The 21,998-nt window shown below is 38.8% G+C and overlaps 1 protein-coding gene across 1 annotated transcript in view; it reads left to right on the top strand.

Annotated features, from left to right (window-relative positions):
• The first annotated feature begins 3,464 nt into the window (after positions 1–3,464).
• EDNRA (endothelin receptor type A) overlaps positions 3,465–21,998 on the top strand; it is a 33,475-nt gene continuing 14,941 nt past the window's right edge. The window contains exons 1-3 of the mRNA XM_061441104.1: positions 3,465–3,820; positions 6,664–7,134; positions 19,470–19,597. Coding sequence (XP_061297088.1) covers positions 6,733–7,134; positions 19,470–19,597 — 530 coding nt within the window. The 5' untranslated portion in view covers positions 3,465–3,820; positions 6,664–6,732. The remainder of the gene's footprint in view (positions 3,821–6,663; positions 7,135–19,469; positions 19,598–21,998) is intronic.

The raw sequence follows: 21,998 nt of genomic DNA, 5'->3' as shown, positions 1-21,998 counted from the left end.
GCCAAAAACTTCCAGCAACATGAAGGAAACAAAAGAGATGGACTGAGAAAGGGGTGAAGAGAGACGGAGGTAGAAACGAGAAAGAAGACAGGAAAGAGGGAGGAAGGAGCAAGAAACCCTTTCCAGAAAGAGGATTTATTCCTGCTAAGCCAGTGAAGAGAGTTATACATACGCCATTACTAAAGATACAATTTAAATAAAGCATCTACTGGGAAACAGAAATATTATGTCATAGAAGTAAATAAATAGCTCAATGACACTGGAAATAATGGGCCCTGAGTTTCAATGAATGCACATCTACTAGCAGGGACTCTTTTTAACTGCATTATTCTAAGGCCACTGCATAAATGCATCTCTTTTCAAAGAACAGCAAACCTACACAAGATAGAAATACTATCAACAGTTTGTATTATTCTGTTTTGTTTGTTTTTTTTTTTCAGTGAGGTGCAACTTCTCACTGATCCAGGGTTAGTAAAAGTTGAGAACCATGCACACCAAATATTTTTCAAACTAGCATGTTTCTATGAAAAGTTTTGGGTTTGCTGAGCTCCCTTTCATTCAAAGCAAAATTCTTCACTAGTTGTACATACTGAATTCAAAACAGAACAGTATTTCAACCAAAATATCTAGGTTCATTTTTACAGATTATCCAAGTGGCTCCTAAAATAGTATTTTGTATTGGCTCTTGAGAGAACAAGAATTATACAAAAAATCAAGTGGAAGAAAGCAAAATAATTAGATATTTGCATATTTTCTCATTAATAACTCTTCTGATTTTATGAAAATGCTACAGATTATAAGCACATCAACTGACTGCTTATGAAAATGCCAATTATAGACAATATCTGAGTTTGATTTTGGTCCTTTGAATCTCAGGAATGGAATTTAGGATGCCACGAGCTGATGAACATATGCTCCTATTTCATACCACATCTGGTAAGTGGCTTAACAGGTAATACATTCACTAAACGTCCATTTCAATCAAGTTAAAATTAATTCCTCCAAACATAACTAAAGATCCTTGTTATTGCCTCTAAGTAGTTGTAGAAAAAGCACTACAGCTACACTTGCAATAAAGTGCTCTTTTCTAATACCTTGATGGCTTCAGGAAAATTCATAGCTTTACAAAATGTGGAGGCTCTTCTTGAACATGACTCCAGCTGCAAAACCCAGGCATCCTTGAAACTGAAGTATAATGGGTTATTTTGTAACACGACTAATATGTTACCCTTACTCTGAATCTCTGAAGTTATGCAAGACAAGCTGAGTAGTTTGTTAAAGACACAAACCGAAAGAGGTCAGAGGAAACACTTTCACCATGCTGAATCTGCAATTGAGAGTCCTCAGTCAAAAACTCTTCCATGAAAGAATGCACACACATATGGCAGCAGTCCTTCAATGATGGAGAAAGTGTCTCTAATAGTTGGAAATATCTTAGTGTAAAGAACTGTATTTTATCACTTTTCTCTGTAGCTGAGGTGAGATGCATTTGCAACTGCAAGTTTTGGATAATTCATATATGATAACTTCCTTTTCTGTGTTACTTTCTTGAACACAGTGAAAGAAAAAACACCTAGCAGGAAAAATTAAATGTAACTTTTTAACTTAAGACAAGAATTGAAATCTGTTTTAGAGACTTAAAAGATTAATGACCAAATAAAGGTCCAATTAATAAATAAGCAACAATAATAATAATAAAGAGCACAGAATTGTGCACTTCAGTAATTTCTAATAACTAATACTACTTATTGTGGGTTGGCAATAACAGAAGCATTCACGGTAGTAATAAAGGGTTCTCTTTTCATATTTTGAAATAGATCTTTAACTGCATTTTTTAACAGTAAAATTGGTCATTTTATTTGATAGTAAATATAGTTGTGCATGGCAGTGTCGGAATATATAATGTAAACCTTCTGAATTAATGGAGTTAGGAATTGGAAAGACAAATGTGTGTTTGAATGAGATCAGATTTTTTTAATTTTTTTTTTTTTTAACAACTCGAGTTGTTTAGACAAAAGGTCAAATGATCCTAGGGAAGAAATAGGGTACTAAGAATCTCTAGAGAACATATAAGAGATTTAAGGACCGCATTTGATATAGCATGCCGTAAAGTGCACATGATCTCCAAGTGTTCCCTTTCTAGCTTTTCAATAGTTTTTCCAACAAGTTATCATGCAAATAATTCTTGACAAAGCAAATCTTTAATACTACTCATCTATGACTAAATTTAAAATAATTCTTACTAATCCACTGACAATTATCAGCATTTGTTCAACTTCAGAGCAACTTGAGATTTTGAATTACACTTTTCTACGTGATTTGCAAACAGTAGGTTTCTTGCGATTCTCAGCCTGAATACTTATATTCCTTCAAAGATCTTGCGTTAACTGAGAAGGCTTGCTAGAAGAAATAAAGTATTGCTATTCCAGTTGATCCAGATGCTGGTTTTCCCTGTTTTAGATTTATCAGATGATTTCAAATCACATCTACAGAAACATTCTTTCAATTATGCAACGTTCTTAAATTTAAAACAAATTTCTTACGTGATTTAGTATCCAAGATTTTATTTCTGTTTTCTATTGTTCTTTTCAGCCTGTTTTTATTCCTTTAGGACAATGTATTTTTCTATCATATTTAGGAAGACTGACTTTCTGTATTCAAAAAAAGCCACTATATATTTAGAAAATAATTTCTGCGGTACAGCCAGACAGAAACTTGCCATAAGTGAGACTCCTGAAATGATTCAACAAGGGACTCAAAATTTCTTGAACTTGCTAGCATGAAGTGATTTTGAAACTGTCTGCACTACAAGCTGCTCCCTCTGGTACACTGGTATTTTTTCATCATAGAATTGTTCCATAGAATCATTTTTCATTCCATAGAATAGGAATGGTTTGTGTTGGAAATTACCTTAAAGCTCATCCAGTTTCAACCCCCTGCAGTGGGCAGGGACATCTTCCACTAGACCAGGTTGCTCAAAGCCCTGTCCAGCCTGAGAAAAGAGAACTTCCCACTTCTGCCAAGTTTTTTTGTACCACTACCTTGACAGAACAACAGTATTAGGAAATATAAGAATGCCAGCAAATGCTACACTTTTATTATCTTTGTAAATGCATTTATGATCTTTAAAGCTACGAGGCATTAGTAAGGTGTGCCCTGGATGGACCACAGAAATTTTCACCCTAGAACAGTCCCTGTTTATGGATCCAGAGGTTTTGGAACTCTTACACACCGAGTTTTACTGATTGTCTTGGGAACATATAGTCCTGGCCAACACCGGGGTAAATGCAAAGCAAAAGCTGTGCATTTCATCATAAGATATTTTTCCCTTCTGTGCTCCTGACTCCTCTGCCTTCTAGTTGATCAGACACACAACCTTCCTGAGAACCCTGTGCGCTGTTACCAGGCAGCTGCAGCAGCGGGTTCCCAGGGCTTTTGCTTAGATGAGTCCAGCAAAGGAGTTCAGCTCAGTTCCAGGAAGGAAACAGTTAAAGAGCACAGTGTTCCCCAGTGCCCGGGAGGCAGCCTTTGTGTTTAACATTGGCAGAGGCTCGGTTTGGGCTGGAGGTTTGTTTTAATTGGGGGAGGGGGCAGAATAGAGGGGACGCGCTGACTTCTTCAGGCTGTCTCTTTCTTCTACTGATTTAGCGGAGGTGGAGATTCTCAATCCCACCCAGTCCGACGCAGGCAGGAGGATCTGGTAAGACTATCCCAGGAAAAGCCATTCGGAGGAAATTCTCGGCAGCAGCAAAAGCGGCTGCGGCGGCAGCCACAGCATGAGCGGGAGCGGGAGCCGGCCGGCGGCGGCTGCGCGGCAGGGGTGAGTGCGGGGGTCCTGCCCGCGGGGCCGCGGCCCTTCTCGGGGAGAGCCCGGCCCGGAGCCGCGGGGCGCTCCCAGCCCTTCTCCACAACACTTCACGTAACCGTTAGATGACGATGGTGCTCATCTGTGTGCCTGAGTGTGACCGGGAGGACAAGAGACAGGGCAGCTTGGGATAGCTATTATTAAACAAAGTTAAATAGTTCCGTAGATCTTGTCAGACGCTCTGCGCAGGCTGCAGGGAGGTAGCACTCGTGTGCCCGTGCACGTTGGGATTGATCTGTGATAGCGGTGCAAGAGGGGAATGGTTTCTTTTGTGGCAGAGGCAGAACCAGGAGGCTATGACCCCGAGAGCAAAGCGCGCTTACCGCCGGAGAAATGTCTTGCCGGCGGTATTCCCCTCGGTGCTTTCGTGCCCTGGTTAAGTTTATTCGTTCCTACTCTCGTCAGATGCTTTGGGGAAGATTAATCACTGTTAACCTTTTAGCTCGTCTTTAATACCTGGAGCAGTTTAACTTCCGATAGTACGGTCTCTTCTCGTGAACCTCGACATGGGAATTTTTCCGGCTCGATGCCCAGGGCGAGTTTTGACCAAAGAAGTTTTGCCCTCTGCTTCTGCAGGGGTGCTGGGGCACAGGCAGAGCTCATGCATGTGGCCTCCACCCGAACGCATCAACCTCACACCCCCCCCAGGTATTCAGATCACATGTGAAGAATACTAGACTGTCTTATTACAAAATGTATTACAGATTCTAGTCTGTTTCTTACAACCAGCAGCTTGCATTTTATGTTCTGTAACAATGCGAGTACTTCTAAAATATGCACAGAGCAATGAAGGACCGTAAGGAATCCATAAGAAAATATCCTCAGAAAGTATTATATTAGAAATTTTCTAGTTTTGCTTCTTATGGAGAAGTTTCTTCCAGGAGAGGGAAGAGATGGTAACTGGTAATTTTGTTCCCAGCTTTGCATGCTGGTTGCATGATTGCTATGCTACCACCATGTTCATATGATATATGTATCAATTTTTTACAAGAAAATGTCGTTAAATAAGGAGGATACTAATACAACCTCTAAAACATAGGGCTGTGGGTTCTTTTCTTAGTTACATCACATTTACTTGGACAAGTATGAACTTGGAAAAGTCATTTAAGTCGTTAGCGATTCAGTTTTTCCATTTGTGAACTGAGAAACCATAGTCATAGTAAATAATAAAAATATTAATGTTTGCCTGAAAAGAGTTACAGTCACATGTGCCTGTTGTTTCTGATATGTTTAGGAACCTGAAGTGAGAGCACTTAGATCATGCAAACTGTTGCTAACTGCCCTGAGATACTATTGTAACCAGCATTTTATAAACAGGGATTTGCTACTAAACTTAAAATCGAGTGCACAGGAACTCACAGTTGGTCAGATTCTCATCTCAAATACACCAGTATGACAGACTGTAAGCCTGGGTCCCTGGTCTGTGAGGGAGAGCACTCTACATGCCGGACAGGAACACTCAGGTTAACGCTCCATTTGCTGCTCAATGTAGGTATGCGCACACTTCTAGAGACCACACGCAACACGAGAGGGTAATAGTAGTAAATATTTATACTGTGGCTCCCTGCTGAAGTCCTATCAGTAAACTGTCTCCCACATTCTTTCTCTGGTAAATTTCTTGCTATAAACTCCAACTTAATAGCCCCGAAGGGAATGAAACAAGGATTCATTTATTTAAAAGGATCCTGCCAAATCCTTTATGTGAATCCCTAGAAATCAGAGTCATAAATACTTTACTTTCTACTCTTCTCCTGACACCATGGCAGCACTTGGTCTTGTTTTGCAGATACACGCCATGTAAAATAATCTTTTAAATTAAATTGAGGCTTGAAGGAAATGGACTTGAGTGGCCTCTTCAGGTCCACTGGAGATGTGGTGTCTGTATCCCTGTGGCAGGGAGCCAGTTGGTGGTGGCTACACACAGGCTTACTGGACAGAATGCTGTGATGCTTCCTTTCTTACCTGGAAAAGTCATGAGTTGTTGCTTAGAATACTAAACCAAATGGTTTTTATCTGTAAAAGAGCTTAAATGGTTATCATTAGCTTTGTGGTGGCTAGTACTGAATGTGAGTTGCAATGACATCCAGGAACCAAGCGATGCATACGGTTTGAAGGGCTTTTTTCCAGGCCAGAGGTCTACCCTGAGACTATAAAAGTTTTCCTCCTAATATTTAGGGACTTTGGATCTGGTCTAGAATTTGATTTGAAATATACATATTTTCGGTCTTCATTTAAAATCCAGGTAATTGTAAAGTCAGAGCAAAATAATACAGACCCTCGTTGTGGCAAATTATCAAAATGCTCAGAGAATTAACAAATTTACTACCTTTAATTATTAACACAGTACTGTTCCTTTACCAAAGGAAAAATAGTAACTTTTAATTTCAGGTAAAATATCATTCAGCAGTCTCCAAGGCCTCTCTTTGCTGGCACACTTTTCCTGCAAGACTGTTGTCCTGGGTTCAGCTTAAACCACAACAACTGTATTTTAAGCCATAACTTTTATTCACCATTTTTCTCCCATTCATATACAAATTCTGTCTCAAATTAACAGGGTTTTGTGGGTTCTAATTTGTATAAACTGTCAATTCTGGAAATTTTTTGTGTGTGCCTTTAGTCAGACTGTTAATGTGGGTAGTCTACATTTCAGAGTAGCTCAGTGGTTATAAACATACATGCTGCAGACTGTATATCCAAATATGCTTCTTAAGTGAGAATCAGGGTGTGCTAGTCTGCCTGTTGTATTGATTCTGTGTTTTTTCTTCTTTTTTGTTTTTGTGTATTGATTCTCTCTGCAGGTGAAGAAGTACCTCACTGAAACACTGAATCCCTGCTGTCTCACTGAATTGCTTTTTTGGGACTTAAGAATGGAAGCCTTGTGTTTAAGAGTTTCTTTGCTGCTGCTGGTTCCAGGATTTGTCCTCGGTGACAGCTCTGACAGATATGCTGCCAATCGGAGTGACTTGGGACACCACCTTTCCACTTTCTCAGGCATCGAATCCAGCATACTCCTCACCACCAGACAGCCCCTGGTGTCCAACCAAACTGTCAAATGCTCCCAGCAGACAAAGATTGCTGAAACTTTTAAATACATAAACACGGTGGTATCTTGTGCTATTTTCATCGTTGGAATGGTTGGGAATGCAACTCTACTGAGGATCATTTACCAGAACAAGTGTATGAGGAATGGCCCGAATGCACTGATAGCCAGTCTGGCTCTAGGAGACCTTATCTATATTGTCATTGATATTCCTATCATTGTGTACAAGGTAGGATACAACATCAGTACATTCTGATTGCAGTTTTCTCACAAGTACACTGTCCTCTGTGGTTACTTCTTTGTCTAAGTAGTGCTCTTTTGTCAATGAATAGTCCACTTAAGGAAAAATACAACTCCTTTCTGTTTTGCAACAAAAACCTTGCTCTCAAGTCTCACCTTCCTTTTAAAGATAATGAAGCTCTTAGCTCTTAACCAAAGCTTGGCCTTGGGCATTTCACGGGAACTCTTCCTTTATTATAGCTACTATAGCTAGCAAAGGAATTTACGGGGGAGGACTTTTTATAAGCTGTTCTCCCCCTTGATGGACATACAGCATTGGACTAGTTGCTATTTTTGGAATATCCTATCCTTACTTTATGTTTTTACAGAAAATACTGTCTAATCTGCAGGCTTCATATTACAATTTTGCAGACAGAGATTATGTCAGTTGAGCATTAAGGTTTTAATTTGATGTTTATTACTAGCAGATGCTCAAAATCACTCCAGTTAGTAAAATCAATTATATCACAGAATATTTTTGAAATATTAAATTTCATCTGACTTTGTCAAAGTATAAAAAGGATCCTCAGCAATTCTTTAATCTGGTGTAAAGTTATCCTGTCCCGGTTTTGTTATTTTCCATTTTAATTAAACAAAGGTATAAAGCATTTCTGATGCAATATATGTTCATTTGCATGACTCCAGGACAGGCTTGAATAAACAGAACTGAGTCCTTTTTTAATATATCTCACTGAAGTTAATTTAGAAAGAAATTTGTGTGCTTCTATCTGTGATTGTGGATTGTATAGAGGTGCTTAGCTTATGGGATATTATAATTTTTCTTTGTCTTCTCCCTAAATCTTAAGGTGTTTCTGTTAGTAAATAAAACACTAAGTAATATAACGAAAAAGAACCATTCCTCATAATTTTGGCCCTCAAAGATTCTAGAGACTTAACTTTTATTTACATGGGTTTTAAACAAAATATTTTAATGCATAACTTTATCATAACTGCTGTTCCGTGGCTTCAAAATGGATATAAAGTAAAGAAATTATGATCTGAAAAATACTTATTTTGTATCCCTATGACTATTAGGATCATAACTATTGATCTGCGTTATAATACAGGTATTGATAGGACAAGATTATAAAAAATTGAACTCATTAATGGATTAAAAATATGTATATGTGCATACATTAAATTTGTACAGAGGCATGTTATCTGTTGTAAAATGCAGTATCTAGTTCTGATCTTCTAGTATAAATTACAGATAAGTATTTTAACTTTATCTGGTTATATGAATTTGAAACTAGGACAAAGACTGTTAATAATAATGCATGTGATTTAATATAAATCTTAGTTTCTACTTTTCAATATTCCACCTGGAAAATCAGTTTGTTGGTAAGATAGCAGGTATCTGTGGAGTATTTTGGATTAACAAATTGAGAAAGATTAGCCTCTGATGTGGGATTCACCTGTGTTCCATAGCTGTGTGGATGCCTAAGGTGGCATGAGATCAGGGTTCTGCATGTCTTCATTACTCTTGGCAAACTGGACTTGTAGTTGGACTGCATCTTCCATTATGCATTACAATTTCCTCCCTGGTAAATTACCCTGATGTCTTTATGGATAATTGCTAAGGCAGTGTTCTTAATTCTTGTAGTATTTCTGATAAGAAACTAAGGAAAAGTGGCATGTGCTTTTTTCAGAGCTGAATTTGAGAACGAACAGGTATTTTTATTACACAGTTTTTCCTAGACTTTCAAAAGCTCAGCTGCTTCTTCATAAAGAGGAATGGAAATCTGGAATTAATATTGCCTTTTGGAATTGTCTTTTGACTGTGTTCTGAAGATTCTTTAGAAGTTTAGTTAAAAGTAGCAATATTTTTTACATTCCCTTTATTACTTTGCAGTACATTTTTTCCGTTGTCAGTTCCCATTCGTAAGAGGATAGAATTAAAATCATATTTACAACCATAATTCTATCTTTAGTAATCTTTTGAGTGATTTAACCTCCAATATAAATTATTTTTTTTGTATAAATATATAAATATTTTTGCTGCTAGTGTTCTGATACAGGGAAGCATTTATAAGGGAACTCTAGTACTTCTGATAAGAAATTCTATTATTATTGATAGTCCATTTTTCATATAAAGTATTTAGTAATGTGTCTGCTCACTTTAGGAGTTGATCTTAAAGTTCATTAAATGGCATTCCGGTTTGTATCACTAGAAATCCAAAAATCTGTGGCAGCATTTAGCTTCTCTTTTTGAGTGACATTATGAAGGGTGGCCACTCAAAATATCACAGTTTGAAAGTGGAAGTGATAGTCTTCTAAGGAAATAAATTAAAGTGATTTTATTTTTGTTTAAAAGCTTAAAATTTAAATTATTTTATACACTTAGTTTTGAACTTTAAGAGTCGGCCTCATATGAAACCACGTATTAGTAGTCTATATCAACAAATGGAGTGAAACACTGAATAGCTTATAGATCAGACCTCCATTTCAGTCTTCTCTGAAATCAGAATTAGAGTAAAAAGAATTCATCTGCATATTAAAATAACCAACGGTACTGTATTAAGATGACCACATTGTTTTAGAACAAAACGTGTAATACTATGTAATTATAATCCTGTATGAGAAATAGGTGTAATCACTTTTCTAAAATATAAGTAAAGAGATATAAAAGACAAGTAGGTAATGTTACTGATATTCAAATGCATTTTACAAATCCTTAGAAAGAAGCAGCTATAAGATTATAGCAATTGAAAATGTAAGGTCCCAGGAGAATTGAGCCCATCACTCTGTTATAAGAAGGATGTGATGCTGGGAAGGGAAAAAAAAAAAAAGAAATTTTGTCATTTATGTCTGCTGAAAATATGTTTGAAGGTGTTTGACATTTTTATTCTTTCTTCACGGTACAGTAGGCTCAAAAATTCCCCCCTTACTTCCTCCAATTACTGTAATTATATAGTGGATTCCCCTTAGCAATTTGTTAAATGGATTGAGATGTGAGTAATATTGTAATATTCACTAGCCTCCTTTGAAGATATTCTCGATGTAAGAAAGCCCCATAACACTTAATTACAGCTATTATATCCACATGTAGTACCAAATCAATATAAAAAAATTATTACAAATTGGGTTTTATAGAAAGAGTGAAAGTTATTAATCCACCCTTAATAAACAGAAGTAAGACAATTTCATTTTCAATCACGTGTTTATTGCACTGGACCAAAATACTTTCCTCTTTACTCAAAACATATCCATCTCAGACATTCAAGATGTCAAAGCTTTAAGCCTTCAAATCAGTAAAAATGACTTCTTTGCAGTGAAAAGAAGAATGGGAAATAAAACTTCCATGGTTTATGCTGCTATAGAGGTAGGGTTAAGGCACTAAAGAAAGACAGGTTTCATACCTCCTGTTCTAGTATCAGATAGTGTAACACGTAGCTGAAAGCTGCTGCATCACCTGCATTACCCATCACTGTCACATGTATTTGTGACTAATAAGCAAAGTTTGGATGCAATGCACAAAAATATCTTCAGAGGACTGCTGTATATAAAGAAACTGGGCAGTTTTCTAAGGCTATACAGCAGCAGAATACCTAAGGCTAGACAGCAGCAGAATATCCATAGCACCTCTATTGCCTTAGCAGCACTAAAGCTCTGGAAAGCCCTTAGGGCTGCTGCTGTCACTTTCTAAAGTTTAGCAAAGCAGTAACAAGAACAACAGATGCTCTCTACAGAAAAAAGCTGTCCATAGCTCTTCTCTGAGCTCATGGAGCCAGAAACACGCTAAGCCAAGGCTCCCATCATTGGAATGTCAAAATTTGGTTTTAATTATGTTATTGGGAAGTCCTGAGCTTTAGGTTTTATGGAATTTAGAGAAGAATGTTTGAATGAGGTCTATTGAAAACTGACTTACACAGGATTGACAAATTACATTGCCTTGCATCTTAATATGCCTAAGTCCTTAAACAGTTAGTTTAGAAAGAAGTAGATGAAGCAAATTAGTCTGCTTTTCAACCTATTTCTTTAAATGTAAATAATCAACATTTTCCTTATTATTTTACTGGTGTGTAGTGAAAGACATCTAACCAGAAAAAAAAGTGGTTAATCTCGAACAGCTCAAACGGCTAAAGAAGATAATGTTTTATTTAGTAAACTAAGCCTTTTTGTTAGTAAATTGATACTGATGTTTAGTTGCAACAGCATCTAAATCTGAGTAGCCCACCTAGAGTATTATGAGTCTAAATATAAAAGGTAGCTGGTAGTAAGCAAACATTTTCAGCCATATTTATCTTCCATAAAGGAAGACTTAGTGGAGGCATTTCTAGTCATAGATGTTTTTCAACATCAGAGCTGATGTATAAGTGTTAGACTAATCCTTTTCTTTAAATCACAAATTCTGTGGCATATCTCATTATCTTTACTGACAGAATTTAATATTATACATAAGCAGGGACGATAATTAAACACATTGGGACTGATCCTGTAGGCTAATAGAGCAAGTGACATCCACAGTAGTTACAGTTTTGTGCCAAAGGAATATGAAGCCAAGCCCACATAAGGTTAGGTGTACTTGGAAAAGAAACGCTGCTTTACAAACAAAATTTGTCATATGTGCAGCGTATAGTTCTCAACAAAGTACCAATACCAGGAAATTCTGAGGCTACCAGCTTAACAACTGTGTTCTGGCTTTCACTGAATTCCTTCCAGTGGTTCCAAGAAGCAATGCAGTGATAGCCCAGTGTGATGCAGAAATCCATGTAACTTGCTCAGAATATGCCCTTACTTGGGTGTATGTCTCCATATAGTGATCAGACATGAAATAAATCTAGAGGTAGCATAAGAATTGATTGCTGAGTCTTGAAGACAGAAGTTACACAAAATGGAACAGAGAAGTCCATCAGGAATATGTTCTCTCCTTTACAGAATACAGCTTCCTAGCAGAAAGTGTTTAATGTACATACCAAGGTAGCAGTTAAGGAAGAGGTTTTGTATTCTTGGTCCTAGTTCAAGATCCATTCTGTTTATAACTAATGGCAGTACTTTGGGCGGGTGGAATGTATGTTCCTTTCAATGAACAGGCAGCTCCTCCCTCATCTTCAGTTTAACATCTCATGTCTGCCTTGCTGGTTCTGTGGATATGTAATACTGTACAGTATTTAGAGACTCTATGTTTAACAGAATATTTTAGTATATTCACTCTCTTTATTTTTCAGTCAGCTAAACTCTACAGATAACAAGGGATTGTTTTGACTGGAAATACACAGGGTTTACAGTTCTGCAGTAATTTGTTACCAATCCTGTCACTCTCTTTAGCAACACACAAAAGACAACACAGCTGGAAGAATAATAAAAGCAATATTTTGCCCTGGGATTGAAAAAATTCCTTTCAACAAATCGCCCTGCTCATAAGCACACCTTGCAGCTCATTTTCCTGAAGAACAGCAGCACAGCTTGAGAAACGGTCTTACCTAAAAGGAGGGCAAGTTAGCCAACACCATGGAACAAAAAAAAAAAAAAAGAAACTAATCCTACTTTGTAAACAGCAAAAATGCCAAAGGGGGGGGATGTCTAGAGTTGTTAGGAATGCTTTACTACTAAGTAGATTTTTGTAATAAATATGTTTTAAGAAAAACGTAAAACTTAGGATTTATTTTTTTACCAGTTAGTTGAGACAGAATGTTCTGCTTCAAAACCAGGGCACTTGTTCTCTTACTTTTCAGGATCTTTTGAAATATAATCTATTTTTTCTTGTGTGAGATCTATACATTCCCTTCCATAACTGCCTAAGCAGGGGAAAAAGACTGCAGGCATTCCGTGAAATGGCATGAAACCCTCTGCTACCTCCACCTTTACTCAGCTGGGCAAGATGAGCAAATTAGCAGAAAATGCTGTGGTAGTGCAATTCAGAGGAAAAAATGTCTTTGATGGTTCTCATGCATCCCCACATAACCTTTATTCCTTACAGAAAAAACCACCAAAGTCAGTCTTTTATCCACCCAAAGTGGAAAAAAGGACAGTTCTTGGTTGTAGCAAAATTAGGTATATATTTCCTGCAAAGAACAGTTGAAGAGAAGCAGTGTGCCTTCTCTACCGTGGCAGTATTGTGAATCTAAGTATAAGGAAAAAGACAAGTGATACCAAAGTTAGCAGAAGCTCTAACTATCATATAATAGAATCATAGAATCATAGAATGGTTAGGGTTGGAGAGGACCTTAAGATCATCTAGTTCCAACCCCCCTGCCATATCATGATGATACACTTAATGGTCTTGTGGCCTGCATTATAAAGGTTAGCCTTGGTCTTCATTTTCCTCTTCTCACCATCCTTCCCAAAGCTGAGGGTTTTCACTTCCAGCAGTGGGAAGGGAAGGAATACCCTGAGACAGGCTGTGTTCTCGCCCCTTCAACTTTACAGCTTTCCCTCTTTCCAGAAAAGCCATGGAGCACAGCTGAGTTACATATGTGGGATGTGCAACAGTTCCAAGCAAGAAGTGGATGAGGATTGTCCTGTAATGCAATTCTCTCTTGGATATTTGGGTTGCAGGAAGAAGAGAAAGGCTTCAGAACATTCTTGTCTTATGAAGTTCCATGGAGACAGAAGGGTCCCACCTGAAACACTGAATCGAAAAACAAGCAGGACATTCAATCCGCTCGTCTTCCTAAGCAGTCTTACAGATCAGAGACAGGAGGAACGCCTCAGTTAGAACCATCATCTTTTGTCAATGCAGTCAGCTCAGTGGTATAGACCTTGGACACTTCTGTGTTCATTCAGATTTCACCTGGATTCCAACCAAAACACCATATTTGGCCTATGCCTTGTAGCAGACAAGGGCATACATAACTGTGGAACATAATTTAAGACAGAGCTTTACCAAGACAGCTCAATGTCTTCTAGAGTAAACCAGCCTTAAAAAAAAAAAGGAAAAAAAAAAACAAACAAAAAACCCCAAAACCCCACCCTAACAAAATGTGCTGAACTGATGAAATCAGAGGAATTTCTTTTGTCTTTCATTCTGGGCTATGTTGCAAGGAAAGAAAATCAGCCTGGAATACACTGGTGTTGTAACTTCTACTCCACAGTTAGGAGCTGCTGGTCAGTTATACAACTAGACATTATCTGTACAAACAGAAATCTGCTGGTTTGGTCCCTTTCTCCATTATTGCACAAGTGTAACAGAAGTCATGGAATAAAGAAGGTATTTCTATTTGCCCTGGTGAAGACAAAGCAGAAACTGACTGCCAGACTTGTGCCAGAATTGTTCCATCAGTACCATTGAACATTTAAAATGCAGTGAAACTCAGGAGAGTATCCTACATGGTGGTGGCATGAGGGCAAGCACTATCTGTACAAAACACAGTTCAGTTTCTGGGAAGCAGATATAGGAAGAAAAGGGCTCTAGAGCACTAGGATATGACCAGAGGAGGAAAGGGCAGGTATGACTTTTGCTTTCATCCTCAATTCCATGTGGCAGAAAGAGAGGACCTCCTGGCATGTAGTTGTTGAACTAAAGTGGTTTTTATAGAGCAGGTCAGAGCCTGTTCACAACCAGCACCTAACCCAGTTCATCTATTTTGATCTGAGCTCCAGGGTCATCATCTGCCTATAAACACACAGATAAACACTGTGGATGCACATAAGCATGTACTGGTTGGTGGATACTCATGGTTGGATTGTAACATTCTCTCTTTTAGACTATATATAAATTGCTTGGGATGCACAGAGGGACTTAATGTTTTGTACATCGGCTAGCATACTAATGGGGGTTAGAAAATAGCAACAGCAGTAGAATAAAATCAACGGAATGACATTTAAAAATCATTGCAAAGGAATGTTCTCAGTGCTGCTGTCTTGTTTGCTTCAAGCTGCAATGTCAGGGCAAAGAGCCCATATAAAGCAGCAGAGAAGGGGGGATGCTCAAAGAAGCTGTGGCTGTCTGGTCACTTTGCTGAGGATTTTTAAGTTCAACAGCAGAACCTTGAAATGTTGTTTTCTGATTTTATTGTAAAAATATACTGTTGACTACACTCTTTCCTCACTCAGGAATTGCACCACAGCTGAGCTGTATGAAATACTCCCAAATTGCAAACTGCACAAGGAGAAAAATGCATTTCTTTTGCCACATGTCTTATTTTGAAACCTCAAAGATTTTGTGAGTGGGTTTGCAAAAGCACAACTGTGATCCAGTTGGGGTAATCAGCCTGATTCTTCCTATCCTTGTGCCTTGAGAGAAAATGTAATCTGCTAAAATATTATATTCATTTTGTTTGAATATTAAAACATGCAAAAGCACTGGAAGAGCAGAGCCAGTAGTCCCAGTTCTTATATTGTGTCTAAGTAACTCGGGACTAATTAAATTAAATTCCTGGGCCCATTTTTTAAATACAAAATAAATGTCTTATTTCCCTCTGAAGTTTTTGTACTAAAAAAATTGCCAACTAAAAATATCTACTGAATTAAAAACTGGCACCTGATCCAAGGGGAAGTAATGAGTGCATAACTGATGTGGAATGATAATGGAGTATACCCATGGAAATGATTGCAAAGTTAATCTTAGAAATCAAATAACTTAATTACGATCCCAGTAATTTTTATTAAAATCAACTTGAAAAGAATGTCTAATGATTTGGTACTGATGTTACTTCAATTAGTGGAAAAGTGTAAGAAACAAAAGGAATAAAATACTTTTAATCTTAAAAAAGGGTAACTTCCTGGGGTTTGAGGAAGGGGTGTACATACTGGAACCATGATAAAGCTTCCATGTGAGGAGTAATGAGTTAGTGAACCTTTTTCAAGTACAACACTTTTGGTTTTGAAGCTAATATTTGCCTTTTAGCAACAGAGTTTCATTGTTGCTATAAAGTGCGTGTTCATTTCTATTGCTGGGTATATGCTACAGCCACAGCCATTGCATATAAGTGAATAGGTGGCTATCTTTCTGTTGCCTTTTCAAGTGTGATCTATGATGATTAATCACTTTTGGGATACTGGTTGGCACAAGGGATTGACCAAATTTTGCTAAGTCCTCTTTTCCCTGGCAATGCCATTTATAATGTAGCCTTCACTCAGTGGTGCCTGAAAACTATTCTGATTTTACCCAAGGCAGGAGTCGAGCTGAAATTCCACGTGACTACAACTGATTGCACAATTACCATGGATTCAGATGGCCTCTTCTTTTTTCAAAGGTTTTTCTACAGCCCTGACATAAACTAAAGTCTCATGCAAGAGTTCTAGGCAAAAGGCAAAAATATGCCACGCAAGTATCTACCTAGAAACTAATTCTGCTGGGAACTTTCAGTGTATTTCATTCAGGCTATAAATACAGTTAAAAATCAGAGGAACTGACCAAGAGCTGGCAGGTATAATCTCATTACCTTTGTTACTGAAAGTACTGACAATAGTTAAATCATCAGTCCTAGTGATACACTCATTCTCCAGCCTTCTGGCACAGGGAAGATCTGGTTTCACCAAATATGATTGTCCTAAACTGGAATACCATTGCAAAGGTGATCACATTTTTTTCTGCTGTGGTATTGATGGTAAATAAGATACTCAGCTCTCCTTGAAGAAGGCAAGAGTTCTCAGTATGCCAGAAAACACACAGCAACATACAGTAACAGAACAAGAGCAAATGAAAACCACATTTATGTGATATCCTAACACTCTCAAGAAATAGAAGACAAACTTGTATTGATCCCATAGCTTATGTTGAGAAATCTCATTTTAATATTCAGCTGAAGAGAAAAAATAATCATTTAAAAACATATAATGCCTACCATAATACCTTTTCTCTTTAACACTTAATAGCATTAACACCCACCCCCTTGGCTGAAAGCTACGAATTGCTAAAATGTGTCTTGAAATGGAAGTAACCAAATGACAATATGAATACGGTGTCAGAGAGACAGAGGCAACATGTGGTACATATAGCTGCTTCCAGCATTTTTGACGTATTATTTTTGGGGAAAAAAAGCACATGTAATTTAGCATTGTGATGAATGACTATGAAAAAGAGGGGAGGTGAAAAAGCCAGATCAGGACTGACAATGAAGAGGAGATGAATTCCTATAAATCTGGCATTCAGTAATAAACATCCTGTACTCTACAGCAAAGTGCTCTGAAAATATTACGTGTGAAAAAACAGAAAGATAACTCCTACTTTAACTGAGATAAATACAGATGTGGATTTTAACTCCCCCTAGTTAACATCTATACTGTTAAAGACAGTGTGTATTAGTGTGTTTCAATTTAACAGTAATTTAAATAAGACATGTTTACTTTGAATACTGCAATTCTGAGATACAACCACAATTTGTTTTTCTAATTCTGCAGCAGAATCCACCCACTCTTACTAGATGAGTGTTTTCCACAGCCCAAGATTCTATTAACAAAATTCTCTGGTCCTTGTAGCTGCAAAGATAACTTTCAAAATGTGAACTGACTATAGGCAAAGAAGTCTGCCCAAGTATGAAAATGGCCTGGCAGAACTGATCTGCAAGAAACTGAACTCTGAAAACAACAATTCAAAATTCTATTGATTTAATCATATTCCAAACAATATAATCCTTGGTCAGTTTTAACTGTAAAAAATGTTAAAAATATGTGATTCAAAGGTTGTGTTTATCCTTGAAAGAACACAACTAATTCTTGCATGCAGAATGCAGTGACTTCAGTCCTTACACATTTGTGCAGATGAAAGTATGATTCCTTGTTCTCTCTTCCATTTTGTGCTCTTTCCAGGGATAGCCAGACTGTGGCACATCACACATACTGTATCCATTGAAATGCTTGTTGTGCCACCAGTTTACCTCCAGTTCATGCGCTTGAAAATAAAACTGTTGTGAAGTTTAAATCTATTTTAGTTGCATAAAACTGTCCCAGGTCTGCATCCAACTATCTTCAAAAATTCACCAAGATAAGGTTCTAGAAGCTTTCGGAAGCTTAGGTTTGGCTTACAATTGTTACTCCATAGTGTATAGATTGTTGTCTTTCTCTGAAGCAAATAAAAACATTCCCAAATCTAAGCAGTACCATCAAAATATTCTGCGTTCTAGCTTTTGTTCAGTAAGGTTTAATATAAATCTTAATGACTGCACAGTAGTAATAATTAGTTAATTATTTACAAGAGCATGTAGAGATAGGACAAGGGGTAATGGTTTTAAACTGAAAGACGGTGGATTTAGATTAGATATTAGGAAAAAGTTCTTCCCTGTGAGGGTGGTGAGGCACTGGCACAGGTTGCCCAGAGAAGCTGTGGCTGCCCCATCCCTGGCAGGGTTCAAGGCCAGGCTGGACGGGGCTTTGAGCAACCTGGTCTAGTGGCAGGTGTCCCCGTCTGTGCCAGGGGGCTGGAACTAGATGAGCTTTAAGGTCTCTTCCCGCCCAAACCATTCTGTGATTCTATGAATTATCCAGATTTCCAGACATTTTTCTAAGTAATCCAGATTAAATATCCACAGTTATTTTTACTGCCCTTAAAAATGTGGCAAAACAGCCAGTAGGATGTTGACAGTTACTTATCTGGCTGATGAACTTTATATTTTCATTTCAGATCTAATTGCGGATTTTACTATCCTGAATAATTTGGTATCCTGTATTTTGAATGTATACTTGCTCAGAGCTTTAACAGTTACAGATGTAAAGACTACCGTTTCTGTGCAATCATTCACATCTATTCACATGAATGAACACATTCGTATTTGTTTTATAATGCCTCCCTGGGTATACTAACCTAAACCAAGTCACTCATGTGTTTTCTAAATGGATGCTTTTCTATTGCCTTTTAGTACAGGCCAGATGTACATGTGATGCTAGTCCTTTAAAACATAATATGGAACAAATTATGTATGTACAATATTTTCTCCACACACTCAAGGATCTGGCAGTGAATACTGTCATGAGTTACATAGCGGTACATTTACAATGACAAGAATCTACTTGCGTGCAGCATGAGAATTTAGCTCTGAGAAATTTCATTATAAACTGTGAGTTATGCTTGTACTGCTTGGTTCTGGGCTATGGTAATTGCAACTGTTTATGACAGGCTTGAGTTAGACTTTTGTGATTCTGTACTGGTGACTGAAGCACAATAATAAAATATTTTTAACAATGCAAGTTGTGACTAGAACAGTACAAAGTTTACACCTAAGTTTAAACTTTTGCCCTCTTGTGCTTCTACAGTAGCAATTTCTTCTCAGATTCACAGTACTAAGGATATGCTTGAGGTATAGGGAATTCATGGTTACAACGGCTGTGGCTAAGAAAAGAAATAATTACAGTTGTTGCATACTGATAAGTTACAAATATTCTGATTATTTTATATCTTCTCTTTAGCTCCTTGCTCAGAAATGGCCTTTTGGAGATTCTGAATTTGGACAGTTTCTTTGCAAATTCCTGCCCTTTATACAGAAGGCATCGGTGGGAATCACAGTCCTTAATCTCTGTGCCCTTAGTGTGGACAGGTACAGTATGATTTACCCTTTTGACGGACACTGTTCTTGCCCTTGCAGTTTTCTTAAAAATGGGAGCACTCAATATGGTCTTCTTAGCAGGCAGACAGTACAGATGTAATTTACATTCTTTGGTTTTTTTGGTATCCTGGCTATAACAAAGCACCACATCTGTGGCTCAAAGTATAAATGAAGCCATTGGAGTAATTATCTTTACAGAATCACAGAATCCCAAGGGTTGGAAGGGACCTCAAAAGATCATCTAGTCCAACCCTCCTGCAAGAGCAGGGTAACCTAGAGTACATCACACAGGAGCTTGTCCAGGCAGGCCTTGAATATTGCCAACATAGGAGATTCCACAACCCCCCTGGGCAACCCATTCCAGTGCTCTGTCACTCTCACAGTAAAGAAATTTTTGCTGATGTTCACATGGAACCTCCTATGCTCCAGTTTACACCCATTGCCCCTTGTCCTATCACTGGACATCACTGAAAAAAACCTAGCGCCATCGTCATGACACTCACCCTTTACATATTTGTAAACATTGATGAGGTCACCCCTCAGCCTCCTCCAAGCTAAAGAGACGCAGCTCCCTCAGCCTCTCCTCATAAGGGAGATGTTCCACTCCCTTAATCATCTTTGTGGCTCTGCGCTGGACTCTTTCAAGCAATTCCCTGTCCTTCTTGAACTGAGGGGCCCAGAACTGGACACAATAATCCAGGTGTGGCCTAACCAAGGCAGAGTAGAGGGGGAGGAGAACCTCTCTTGACCTACTAACCACACCCTTTCTAATGCACCCTAGGATGCCACTGGCCTTCTTGGCCACAACGGCACGTTGCTGGCTCATGGTCATCCTCCTATCCACCAGGACCTGCAGGTCCCTTTCCCCTTCACTACTGTCCAGCAGGTCAACCCCCAGCCTGTACTGGTACATGGGGTGGCTCTTCCCCAGATGCAAGACTTGCCCTTGTTGAATTTCATCAAGTTCCTCTCCGCCCAACTCTCCAGCCTGTCCAGGTCTCGCTGAATGGCAACACAGCCCTCTGGTGTGTCAGCCACTGCTCCCAGTTTAGTATCATCAGCAAACTTGCTGAGGGTACACTCGGTTCCCTCATCCAGGTCGTTGATGAAAATATTAAACAGCACTGGTCCCAGCACCGACCCCTGAGGGACTCCACTGGTCACAGACCTCCAGCTAGATTCTGCCCCATTGACCACAACTCTCTGCCTTCTTCCTTCCAACCAGTTCTTGATCCACCTCACTACCTGATCATCAAGCCCACACTTCCTTAGCTTATCTATGAGGATGTTGTGGGAGACAGTATCAAATGCCTTACTGAAATCAAGAAAAACCACATCTACCGCTCTACTGTCATCCATCCACCTAATTACTTGCTCATAGAAGGCTATCAGGTTGGTCAAACATGACTTCCCCTTGGTAAAGCCATGTTGGCTGCTCTTAATGACCCCCTCATCCTTGATATGCCTAGAGATGGTGTCAAGAATAAGTTGTTCCATCACCTTTCCAGGGATGGAGGTAAGGCTGACCAGTCTATAATTACCCGGGTCCTCCTTCTTGCCCTTCTTATAGACCGGCGTGACATTTGCCATCCTCCAATCCTCAGTAAAAGTATTTAAAAGATCTAGTAAAGCATTATTTCAATTTCCTTTACTAGACAAAAATTTATTGGGATTTGACACAGTACTCAGACTTCTTTCTTTCATATCACAGAATCATAGAATCATAGAATAGTTAGGGCTGGAAATGATCTTAAAATCATCCAGTTCCAACCCCCCTGCCATGGGCAGGGACACCTTACACTAAATCATATCACCCAAGGCCTCATCCAACCTGGTCTTGAACACTGATAGGGATGGAGCATTCACAGCCTCCCTGGGCAACCCATTCCAGTGCCTCACCACCCTAACAGGAAAGAATTTCCTTATATCCAATCTAAACTTCCCCTGTTTAAGTTTTAACCCATTACCCCTTGTCCTGTCACTACAGTCTCTAATGAAGAGTCCCTACCCAGCAACCCTATAGGCCCCCTTCAGATACTGGAAGGCTGCTATGAGGTCTCCACGCAGCCTTCTCTTCTCCAGGCAGAACAGCCCCAACTTTCTCAGCCTATCTTCATACAGGAGGTGCTCCAGTCCCCTGATCATCCTCGTGGCCCTCCTCTGGACTTGTTCCAACAGTTCCATGTCCTTTTTATGTTGAGGACACCAGAACTGCACACAATACTCCAGGTGAGGTCTCACGAGAGCAGAGTAGAGGGGCAGGATCACCTCCTTTGACCTGCTGGTCACGCTCCTTTTGATGCAGCCCAGGATACGGTTGGCTTTCTGGGCTGTGAGGGCACACTGAAGCCAGCTCATGTTCAGTTTCTCATTGACCAACACACAGAAGTCC

This window comes from Pezoporus flaviventris, unplaced genomic scaffold, assembly GCF_033815535.1.
Source record: "Pezoporus flaviventris isolate CSIRO_AGI_PZ_B2104156 unplaced genomic scaffold, CSIRO_AGI_Pfla_v1 ptg000002l, whole genome shotgun sequence".
In the NCBI taxonomy this organism is placed as follows: Eukaryota; Metazoa; Chordata; class Aves; order Psittaciformes; family Psittacidae; genus Pezoporus; species Pezoporus flaviventris.
This window is presented reverse-complemented; position numbering and strand designations above follow the sequence as displayed.